Source organism: Cannabis sativa, chromosome 6 (assembly GCF_029168945.1).
Source record: "Cannabis sativa cultivar Pink pepper isolate KNU-18-1 chromosome 6, ASM2916894v1, whole genome shotgun sequence".
In the NCBI taxonomy this organism is placed as follows: Eukaryota; Viridiplantae; Streptophyta; class Magnoliopsida; order Rosales; family Cannabaceae; genus Cannabis; species Cannabis sativa.
Genome location: NC_083606.1, coordinates 13,603,153 through 13,615,277, shown reverse-complemented (window position 1 = coordinate 13,615,277; position 12,125 = coordinate 13,603,153). Strand labels below are relative to the sequence as shown.

The 12,125-nt window shown below is 32.0% G+C and overlaps 2 protein-coding genes across 2 annotated transcripts; both read right to left on the bottom strand.

Annotated features, from left to right (window-relative positions):
* Positions 1 to 711: 711 nt before the first annotated feature.
* Positions 712 to 3,141, bottom strand: LOC115725638 (probable glycosyltransferase At3g42180). Its single transcript, XM_030655218.2, has 4 exons — positions 2,613 to 3,141; positions 2,344 to 2,519; positions 1,890 to 2,253; positions 712 to 1,541 (listed from the first exon to the last, which is right to left on the bottom strand). The coding sequence occupies exons 1-4, from the start codon at positions 2,913 to 2,915 to the stop codon at positions 873 to 875; spliced, it is 1,512 nt and encodes a 503-aa protein (XP_030511078.2). The 5' UTR covers positions 2,916 to 3,141; the 3' UTR covers positions 712 to 872.
* A 4,374-nt stretch (positions 3,142 to 7,515) lies between these two features.
* Positions 7,516 to 9,372, bottom strand: LOC115694969 (probable glycosyltransferase At3g42180). Its single transcript, XM_030622072.2, has 3 exons — positions 9,137 to 9,372; positions 8,697 to 9,060; positions 7,516 to 8,320 (listed from the first exon to the last, which is right to left on the bottom strand). Exons 2-3 carry the CDS (start codon positions 9,045 to 9,047, stop codon positions 7,646 to 7,648), a joined length of 1,026 nt encoding a protein of 341 aa, XP_030477932.1. The 5' UTR covers positions 9,048 to 9,060; positions 9,137 to 9,372; the 3' UTR covers positions 7,516 to 7,645.
* Positions 9,373 to 12,125: the final 2,753 nt, after the last annotated feature.

Genomic DNA, 12,125 nt, shown 5'->3' with positions numbered 1-12,125 from the left:
ATTAATATTTTAATGTAAAAAAATAGTAATTTAAAAATTTAATATATATATATATAATACAAATATATTCTAAAACTTAATAAATCAAATTTATATTTTATTATTATAGGTAAGGAGATCGTTATATTTAAAATAAAATTAAACATATATTTTTACATACAATTTTTTTTTTCTTTTGAAATTGTTATTTGTTATTTTATTTTGTTATTAGTGACATAAATAACAATGATTTATTTTATTTTGTTACTAGTTATATGAAAAAAAATATATATCTTTATTAAATATTAAATAATTTAATATTAAAAAGTTCAATCCAAAATAACTCATGCAATCTGTCATTTTGTGGATTGGATTGAATTGGATTTGAGCTATTGTGCTGATTGAATTGGATCCAAAATATGAAATCCATAATTAGTGCCAATCGAATCCACTATGAGCAAAATAATGTAGATTGAATATGAACTATTGTGTGGATTGTATTTGATCTAAAATATGAAATTCGAAGTTAGTGCGAATTGGATCCATTATGAGTAAAATGGTGCATATCGGATTGGATGACCCCTAATTATGGTGTTGAACACTGCTAAACAAGAGTGCTCAAAATAACTCTTGACTTGTTGTTATTTGAAAACGTCAATACTCACTGAGACCTTAGATCTATGAAGAAAATTGGAAGAACAGCAAGTACCAGAAATTTAATGAAAAATAAAGAAACAAATAAAAAGATAATAGTAGATTTTCTTTTTTGGTTTTTTAACAAATCGTTTTGTTTAATCAATAACCTATGTCCTGTTTTGAGCTTCAACAATTCATATCAAATCAGCAAATACAACCTCCTTTTCCGACAAAAGAAACTTATAGAAGTTCAATCACTAGCTGTTTAAGTGTCCAATCTTAACGTTGAGTCGTCTTAACCAAATTGAGTGAAGCACCATATGAGTCACATCAAATGGCTGAGCTGGTCGATTCAACACAAAATGCCTCTTCACTTGAGAAACTTGATTATATAATTTCAAGTACTTCTCATTTGGAATAGCACTTAAGATGCTCTTAAGTTTTGGTATTTTTGAGGGTCTGATTTGTATGGTAAATTTGCTCCAATCAAGTACATCACTAAAAGGCAATGAGTAACTATCACAGATTATCACTGGGACACACCCTGCATTGATTGCCTCCACCACTCTTGGACTAGCCACTTCGTATCCACTTGGGCACAAGCAATACTTACTTTTGCCCATTAACTTTGTGTAGTTTTGGCCTCTTTGAAGCTTCTCATGTACCTGAATATCATTGTCTTTGTCTTTCCATTCTTGGAATAAGATCTTTCTAATATACCCATGGAGTCTACCAACAAAGAAGGCCAATATCGTGCGGTTCTGTGGGACTTGCCCCAAATCTGGTGGGCTCAAGGTACTTCTCAAATTGATTTCAGGTAATGAGACATCTCTTTTGGGTTGAAATCCTTCTGAGATGTTGGCATTACATAAAACTCTGATGAAATACTGGAAGAGTTTAGGTTTCTCATGTGATATTTCTGGCGCCTAAAATTTTGATAGAGAAAATACATCATTAACTACAATTGGACCATTAATTTGACCCATCAGTGATTTATATCATGCATGCTGAAATGACATTTGAATAATATTCATGAAGACACTCTACATGCACCGTAATTATTACAGAAAACAATGTTCACTTTGCTACTTCAAGATATATGATCAGTATATTCAATTCACAAATGATCGACAAGACTATACCCACATTCATTCTCCAATATTATTAATACAAGGTGGTCTACTTTAACAAATGAAATGTTAAAGTAGAGTATGCATGTGCTCATATATATATATATCTATATATATTATTAGTAGCCATATTGAGTTACTCACCCAATCGTGGCAGGAAAGCATGAAATGATCAGCTCCATTGCTTGCATTCCAAAATGGGTATTTATTGGCCACAACACCCACATAATCAGTCATAAGTCGATAGAGTCGATCTCGATTGTAATCAGATGGGTAAATAATAGGGCTATAAATAAACTTAATGATATGAGCAACACTTATGGGCAGGAAAAATGTGTGTGCTTCCTCAGGATGCTTAGCTCTAAAAGGGCTCTTCTCACTCTCTATTTCCTCTATGAATTGTCCTTCAATTGAATACACACCATTCATTCGTCCAGTATGGAATATAGGCCTTTCTCCTTCTTTGTAGCTCCACACTTTGAATCTTTTCACCATCTCTATGTGACTCCTGATTTTGTTCCATAATGAAATTAATGTATATAACACTTTTGAGCAATTTGATCATCATGTATATGTAAAAAGTACTGTATCAACTTACTGATGAAAAGCATATGGATTTCTGTATATTGAACTTCTTGGCACAAAGCTCTGTTTCTCATCAGACTTAAAACTTTTAGACACAATGGCTTGATGAATAGCTACTCTAGCCTTAGCCAAATCACACTCAATTCTCTCCAACCTATTGTTCTTCTTCTTCTTCTTCTTCTTGATGGTCTGCTCAAATACAAACACATCAAAACACTATATATATAAATATATATATTCACATATAAGAATAAAAAACTAAAATCGTCAAATGATGCTTACTTTTTTTGCTGCAAAAAGATGATTACTAATTTGAGTAGTGTCTTGATGCATGGAACTAGTTGAGAGAAAAGAGTAATGCAGATACACTTTTGGTGGAGTTGTATCATAAATAATGGTGTTCAAAACGTTAGAAGTCATAAGAGGAAGAGTAGCAGTAGTGATAGCGGTATGAATACTATTATTTTTATTATTGAAAGTAAGAAGCTGGTCATGGTTAAAGGTCAAATTATAGAAGAGGGAAAAAAGGAACAAAGTTAAGAGTAATAACAATGTTGTTGAGGCGCAGCTTAAGGTTGAAGCCATGGGGCGTATATATCCGGTGGCCGGAAATGGATTACTGGCTTTTCAGTTCTCAATAATATCCTTTTCGTAAGGATCTTCCCAAAACTTCATTTTCACGAAAAGGGGAAGGGTATTATGTAAGGTGGTCTGATAAGTGACACGTTTTCCTCATTTTTTTTTGTTATGTATATTGTTGCATAATATACTATACCTAATCCATTTAACGGCTTCATAGTATTATAGCATGTTCTCCCCGTTTGACATATATTTTGACCCGTTTGAAAAAGAAAAGAACAAATATATGTATGCATAATTACATAGAGTAATTTCATTCCTTATATATAATATTAGCAAGAAAATATTCGAATATCATTATAGTTACGTACATAGTACAAAGATAAGGACCACAACCACAATATATTTATGAGGAAAAGGACATGTACAATAAAGTGATTGAAATATCATGGAGTCACCACAATAAGGATAATGGAGGCGGTTGTGCCTTGTTATCTATCTTCAATGGTCACCTCTTCATTTTTAATGACAAATTTATCATCTTCAATATAAATCATCTTCTTTTAATATACCACTAATTAAAAATAGAGTATATTTTTAATATTTTTTTTTCTTAAAAGTATTCTTACATTTTAAAAAGTTTATCTCTCTCTCTAACTATCTGACTCAACCTCTCTCACTCTCACTCGAACTAAGTCCCATTATCTTCACCCGAACCGCTAAATCTATGAGCCCAACCATCCTAAAACCCCCTAAATCCCCTCCCATTGCTTGTTTTTTGTATTTTTTTTTTTATTTTCACAGTCTCGCTAAACATCGCTACATTGCTAAATGTCACTAAATATCGCTAAATAACAACATCACTAAACACATCGCTAAATATTGCTAAATCACACTCATGTTTTCACGATGATTAGCGATGTTTAGCGATATGCTTTGCATTTTATAGTCTCATATCGCAAATACATCACTAAAATAATCGCAAAATACACTAAATATTGTTAAACTTCATCTCTAATCTTAAATTTGATCGATCATTACAAATACATCACTAAATATCACAAAATATATTGCAAAAAACTAGAAAAATAGAAAAGAAAACGTAAAAATGAGCGATGGTGGAGATTTTAGGGGTTTCATGGATTTCGTGGCTTTGGGTGGAGAGACGACGAGACTTTAAGAAAGAGATTGTGAGGGAAGACGACGACGAGGGCTTGTGACGTACTGGGATTCTGAGTCTGGGTTCGACGGTGAGGGGTTTTGAGTCGCGGTTCAACGTCGTAGAGTGAGAGAGTTAGAGAGAGAATTTTTTGAAATATAAGAGCATTTTTAGAATGGAAAAAAATTAAAAGTATAGATACCATATTTCTAATTGGGTGGTATATTAAAAGACCATATTTTATATTTAAGCATGTTAGCTAAATTTTTCTTTTCTATTATGGTTATGTTTCTAATTTTTTTTTTTTGGTTTGTTTTAGTTGCTTTTGGTTTCTAATTGTAGATTGTGGCTTGTTTTTAGCCAATCTCAGGTCACAACTGTTGGTGCTAATGGCAGATTCAATGCTTCAAATCTATATAATTGCACTATGTCGCAGTAGCAGGTGTTTTATTCTAGGATATTTTGGAGTAAGCTAAGTCTACATAAGCATAAATTAATGTTGTGGCAAGCTGTCAATTCTCAACTTCTCATAAGAGATCAGTTGACAAGGTTCTGTATCCATATGGATTCAATGCTCTATCCTATTTGTGGTCTCTTTAATTAGAGCCATGGCCGTCTGTTTTTTGAGTGCTACCTATCTCAATGGGTGGTTGTGTTAGGGTTTATTATGCCCTGAAAGGCTTGTAAAGATATTTCTCTTTATAAATAAAAGTTGAACATTTTCATATATATATATATATATTTGAATGTCAAATTATTGATTTTCAATATTGGAGATCGACATAACTTTTCTAAAGACTTTGAACAACCTTAAGTCACTCTTGGACTACTACAAAAATGCCTTTTAGTGACACTATTTAGTGACACGCATAAAAATGCACGTCACTAAAGAGTTAGAAGTAATTTTTAGTGACACGCACAATTAGACTCTAAATATTCAGTGTTAGTCTCTTGTAATATGTGTCACTAAAGAGTAAAACCCAATTTTTTTTATTTTTATTACTTTAAAAAATGTTAGCCTATAGTGGCACGCTAAAAGTGAATGGCTAGATGTATCCCAACACACATGGTGTGTCACTATATCAAAATTTTATTTTTTTTAATGAATATACAACTGTAATTAATAAAAAAATAAAAAGAATTATTAAATGAAAAGCATTTTTTCTAGCAAAAAAAAATCATTTTTTTCCTAAAAAAAATGCAGTAAAATAAAAGTAAGTCTCTCTCTCTCTCTCTCTCTCTCTCTCTCTCTCTCTCTCTCTCTCTCTCTCTCTCTCTCTCTCTCTCTCTCTCTCTCTCTCTCTCTCTCTCTCTCTCTTCTGTGCAGATGGGTGGCGTTCGAGTTTGATGATGTTCTGGGTTTGACGAGCTAGGTGCTCGACTGGTTTTGGGTTCCACGGGTTTGGTGTTTGAATTATCCTGGGTTCGTGGTTGACAAAGGGTGGGATTCATGGTTCAACGAGCTTGGTGTTCGAACACAGAGGCATTGGGATTTATGGTTGATAGTGGCTTGATGTTCAAATCCTAGACCAGACCCCAAAAATGGCGAAAGGGCCTCTCTCGCTTCTCAATCTCGGATACTAATCAAATCCCCCAAATCCCTCCTTTTCCCTATATTGAATGGAGCCCTAATTTGTTTATGATTCGTATTGGGAGAAATTTGTTTGCAATCTGATCATTAGTTTATTTTTTTTTAATTGTGTTTGTAGAATCATTTGAACATTACATGTATTAACTTGTAAATTAATTTGGTAGAGTGGGATCCTGGTCTGTGATTTAGTTATTGTATTATTTGTTTTAGGTTGTTTGTTTTCTGTTTTGTTTGGAGAACTCTTCCTTTTGTTTTTTCTTTTGGTGTTTAGCGTTTGTTTCCCTATTTTGGGGTGCTTTTGCACCCTCCCTGTTATAAAAAAAAAAACTTGTAAATTAATTTAGATTTTTATTTTAATAAAATATAACTTTGTTGATGTAATTTATAAATTTTACATTTAGTTAATTAAAATTATTATTGTTATATTTAATTGTATTTATATATAATTAATATAAATTAATTATTATTATTTTTTTAAAAAAATATTTAATATAGTGACACTTTTTGTGTGTCACTATATCTCTAAAAATATTAATAAAAAAGAAAAAAAAAAGATATAGTGACACTTTATGTGTGTAGCTGTTACCTTTCCAGTCAAACAAAACATGACTCTATTAGCCTATACTGACACTCAAAAAATGAATGCAAAAGGTTTCAGTGACACGTGTGAAGTATCACTAAAAATTGTCTTTCCAGTCACCATCATTAGTGACGCGCGTTGAAGTGTCACTATACACTTTTAGAGTTACTCAATGTGTGTCACTAAAATCCAATTTTCTAGTAGTGATTCCTTTAATCTTCTCGAGTGTACTAGTAATATTTTGGGGTCCAATAGTCATGACATACTCACTTAATTCTGCCCAACACAACAATGATCTGCACGACATATAAGGCCTCATAAGGAGTCATACCTAAATGCTGACTTGGTAGCTATTGTTGTATGTGAATTCTATCAGTGACAAGTGTTCTCCCCATCTACCTCCAAAATCCAAAACATAAGAGCGAAGCATGTCTTCAAAAGTCTATATGGTGCTCTCAAACTGTCCATCTGTAAGACCTCATAAGGATTCATGCTTTTTCTGTTTATTTTTATTGATGTGTTTAAGTTTTTAATGTGAAAAATAGAAGAAAAAATAAAGATTTTTTTTTTTTTTTTTAAAAAAAAAAAAACACAAAAATAAAGAGCACAAAAGAGAGAGCATACCTGGAAAATGGGTTCTGCCCTAGGAGAAGGATATGAACACTAGTGTCTTTTGCGTATAGGATTCGCGAGCAGGCTAGGTTTTATATTTTCTTACTAACAACTTTATCTCGGTTTTTATGAAAAAATTAGGATAAAAGGATTGTTACTAAGTTTCGTTTGGCGCAGGGAAGAGGTAAATGATGAAAATGTATTTTAGCACCAGCCAAACAAGGCCTTTGTTTCAAAGTGGGATAAAAGGTCAATACCTCACCCATCAGGTCTTGCTTGGTTGATCATTAAAACACTCATCCTGAAATCTTTTTATTTTTTTTTTGTAATTATTTTAAGGCTGAACCAAACACAACTCTTCTCCTTAATATTTGCATCTCTTAATTGCCAAATTACTAAGAAATGGGATAAAATGTTCCAACATACTTTTTATCCTATTTTTTTATTTTTCTCTGGGATTAAAAACCTCTCTTGCAGTGTTTTTTATTTTAAAAAATTAGGTGTTATGAGCTATTTATAGGTGTTACAGAGAGCAAAGTCGAGCTCTTTAGAGTCCAACTATTCTAATTAGCTGGTGTTTGAGTTGGAACTGCTGACTTGGACAGTGATTAAGTAAGTTTTATCTCAAAAATGATCAAATTATAAAATAATTAATTTACATGCTCAACATCTTATGCCATTTGGCTTATAATTAATTGAAATAATATGTACTTAAAAATATTACATGTTACAAGGGCATGACTTACCTAATGAAACAAACAACAAATAAAAATATTAAAAAAAAAAAGTAATAATCACAACTTGTTGAAATTTCTAACATTGATATTGAGTCGTCTTAACCAAATTGAGTGAAGTACCATGTGAGTTACATCAAATGGCTGAGCTGGTCGATTCAACACAAAATGCCTCTTTACTTGAGAAACCATATTATATAATCTCAAGTACTTCTCATTTGGAATCTCACTTAAGATGTTTTTAATTTCTGGTATTTTTGAGACTGGAATTTGCACTGTAAATTGACTCCAATCAAGTACATCACTAAAGGGTAACGAGTAATTATTTGATATAATCACTGGGACACACCCTGCATTAATTGCCTCCACCACTCTTGGGCTTGCCACTTCATACCCACTTGGGCACAAGCAATACTTACTTTTGCCCATTAGCTCAGTGTAGTTTTTTTCTATGGGAATCTTCTCATAAACTTGGATATCATTGTCTTTGTCTTTCCATTGTTGGAACAAGATCATTCTAATATGTCCATGGAGTCCACCAGCAAAGAAGGCTAATATTGTGCGCCTGTGTGGGGCTTGACCCAAATCATCAGGGCCCAATGTTCCCCTCTTCAAATAAATTTCAGGTAAAGAGATATCTCTTTTAGGTTGAAATCCTTCTGAAATGTTTGCATTGCATAGAACTCTTATAAAGTCCTTAAAGAGTTTAGGTTTTTCATGTGAAACTTCTGGAGCCTGAATTTTTTAGAAGTAGTAAAAAATACATTACTACAATTGGAACCTCAACTAGATAATTCTTAATTCATATTAAAATCATAGAATACACTATTAAAATGAAAAATGTTGACTTGCTACTTTCTTAATAAGTGGTAAGACATATTTAGTCAAACATTATTATAAATAGAAATATTGTAGCACCTGCATGCATTACTCACAAATTGACAGGACTAGCAATAATAAATACACTATTGACAATCACATTAGTAACATGGATTTTTTTTATTTATATAAATATTATATGCAGTGTTGACATTGATGAAAGTAAGATAAATATTTGAATCACTTACGTAATTAAGATGGATCAGATATATTATGTCATTGAGTTACTCACCCAGTCATGGCAGGAAAGCATGAAATGATCAGCTCCATTGCTTGCATTCCAAAATGGGTATTTATTGGCCACAACACCCACATAGTCATTCATAAGTCGATAGAGTCTATCTCGATTGTAATCAGATGGATAAATAATAGGGCTATAAATCAACTTAACGATGTTAGCCACACTTATTGGCATAAAAAATGTGTGTGCCTCCTCAGGATGTTTAGCCTTGAAAGGGCTTTTCTCACTCTCTATTTCTTCTACGATTTGTCCTTCAATTGCATACAGCCCATTCATTGGTCCCATGTGGAATATTGGCCGTTCTCCTTCCCTATAGCTCCACACTTTGAATCTCTTCACCATCTCTATATGACTCCTGATTTTATTAAATATTATGATATAATTAATTTGGCATGTTCTAAAACGTATTGATAAATATTAAAAGTACTTACTGATGAAAAGCATATGGGTTTCTGTAAATGGAACCTCTTGGTATAAATCTCTCATTCTTATTAGACTTAAAACTTTTGGAAATAATGGCTTGACGAATTGCTACTCTAGCCTTAGCCAAATCATACTCAATTCTATCCAACCTACTCTTCTTCTTCTTCTTCTTCTTGATTATGTTCTGCTCATAAAACACCCTCCATTAAGATTGTATATATAATCAAATTATGTCTCCATGCTAAAATACACAAAATTAAGAGAAAAAAAAAAGAGCCAATGATCCTCACCTTATTAGCAGAAATGTGATGATGATGATGATTAGTAATAACAGTAGTATTGCTTTGACGCATAAAACTTGAGAGAAGAGAGTCTACAACAACTTTTTGTGGAAATGAATCATTGGTGTTTGAAATATGATCAGTGAAAGAATTAGAAGGGGAAAAGTGTATGGTATGCTGATTTTTGTTCAAGGTTATATTATGGGAAAGAAAATAAAGAAGAAGTAGAAGGAGCAAAGTTGAAAGTGATGACAAAATTGTGGAGCTAAAGGCTGAAGCCATTATTCCCTTTTCATCTACTTAATTAATAATGCTCTATATATACTACATGAAGTTGAAGATCCAATATAGAACAACAATTTGTTGCATATATATGTTTATAGTACTTTGTAATGTTCTCTCATGCGTTACCTTAAATTAATACTTAAAACACCCACATATATGCTTATTTAAATCACTGTATATTAGTCAATGTAGTTATATATACATGGAGAAATTTACATGACCTTCATTTATGTACTCGTTTATATATAATAAGAAGTAATTGTCATATGATGATATATAAATTATAAAGCATAACATGTAACATGTTTAAGACTCAATTATAGAACATATTTTTGACATGCATGTTTGACCCGGAAATAGTGGCTCGATTCTCCTATTTAAGGTCTTTGAAAAAATATATATGCATTAACTATATTAATATATCATTCATCATGGTCAAAATTAATGAATAAATGTAACACTAATTAACTCAAAGAAGAATAATTTAAACATTTTATTTATTTTTGGGGCACATGCAATTGTATAGATTAAAGTTGGATCATATTTATATAAGTTAAATTTATATGATGTATTGTAAAATAAAATTTCTGATTTGAAAGTATAATTGTTATGATTTTATTACGTCAATGTTATAAAATGAATTTCTAATTTGACATGGGTCAAATTAAAAATAGTCAATAAGTATTAATAACTTCTTTTGACAGTTATTATTTAAGAGTTAAAGGTCCCCAATTTATAAAAAGTATGTTTTCACTCTTGAATTCCCATCATCATGAGACTAAGGTCCCAAAAGTATTGGACTATGTATACAGCCTTTGTAATAACAATTGATTTAATAGATTTTGGTGTCTTTCGACTATATTTGGATATTTATTCACTACTATCAAAGCTGGAGGTGAAAACTCTTTCATGTCCTTTTGTTGCTAGTAGTTAGCAAGGAATGTTTCCTTGGCTTTAGCGCAAGGAGTGACGAGCGTCAATCTGAGGTTGATTGGCACTAACAACTTGAAGACAAAGCTGACACGCGTCACCTAATTGTAGAGCCCGTCTACAAAAAGGAAAATGAAGAAAAAGAAAAAAAAAAGAAAATTAAATAATTAGGCTTTTCAAATGGATTTTTTATAGTAGAAATTACATAATGTATGAGACAATTTGAAGGATTTACATTTTTATGGCATATATTTTTAATACATTTGGGTTATGGGTTTTAATAAATATTTATATTTTTATGGTTTAAAAAATAATATATTTTTGTAATATATATTTGTATTTCTATAATTTATCTTTTTTGGTTCACTCACATTAAACTTTATTTTCTAGTTCCAACAACTAAGATTGACTAGAATAATATTTTGCGCTGACGTTGTTAGCCATTTATATATGAGATTTATCAGGTGAACCTTGGAACGTCTACGACCGTTTTCCATTTAAGGCCGAGATTTATAAGTTCCCAGATTTTGGAGATTGAAACATTTCATTCTGATGTTGCTCCAGAGGTAGGAAGATGGTTATGTCTGGCTTAAACGATGAATTCTGATTGGTGACCATCACCAATTGCCTCTTGTTGTTGAGAACATGACTTCGTTTCAACTTTCCTTTCCAGCCATACGTACTGGCAACCCACTTTGGTTTGAAGCCATATTGGTCTCGCCGAGACCTTGTTGCCATTGTTGATCTCCATTTCATAGGTATAATGAACTGGCTCTTCATGTGCTGTATCAATGTACTCAGTACCGCTACTGTACTAGTGTTGATAGCATACGAATCATATAAATAGTACGCATATAATACACATACACACATACATATACATTTTATGCTAGTCTTACCTCGTTTCTAAATTCAAATGTAATGGTTGACCTGAATGGAAAATCATGCGTTGAATGGAGGCCTTATGTCCAAATCACATAAATAGGTAAACTTAAAACTAGAAATTTCCCTATCAATAAATAGCATGGCAATACCTTAAATATCAAGGAAATATCAAAACAAAGGCTCTAAAAACTCCCCAAACTAGTAAATTGGATTCCCCAAATGGAAAACTGATTCCTAAGGTCCTGCTTGGTGAAGCAGTTAATCGATTCTACAGTTCTAGCAGAATCGGTTAACTGGTTTCTTTTTAGAAACCCTAAAACCCTCAAATCTCTCTCAAAACATTCTCAAACTCCACCAAAACTTTCAGAACACCTGCAATATTACCCAACAACAGTTTCCAAGCAAAAACAACATAAAAAATGCACAGAAACTCAAAACATCATTGTTGAGGCAAGTTTGAGTTTTCAAACTAACTCTCTCAACCACTTAACAAACCAGCAAAACCAGATGCAATTAACCTTAAACAACTCAAATAAAAGCCGAAAATCAAACCACATCAAAGCCTACATAACCTAAATCAACACTCAAGCATGTTATGACTTAAGAAAGATCTATA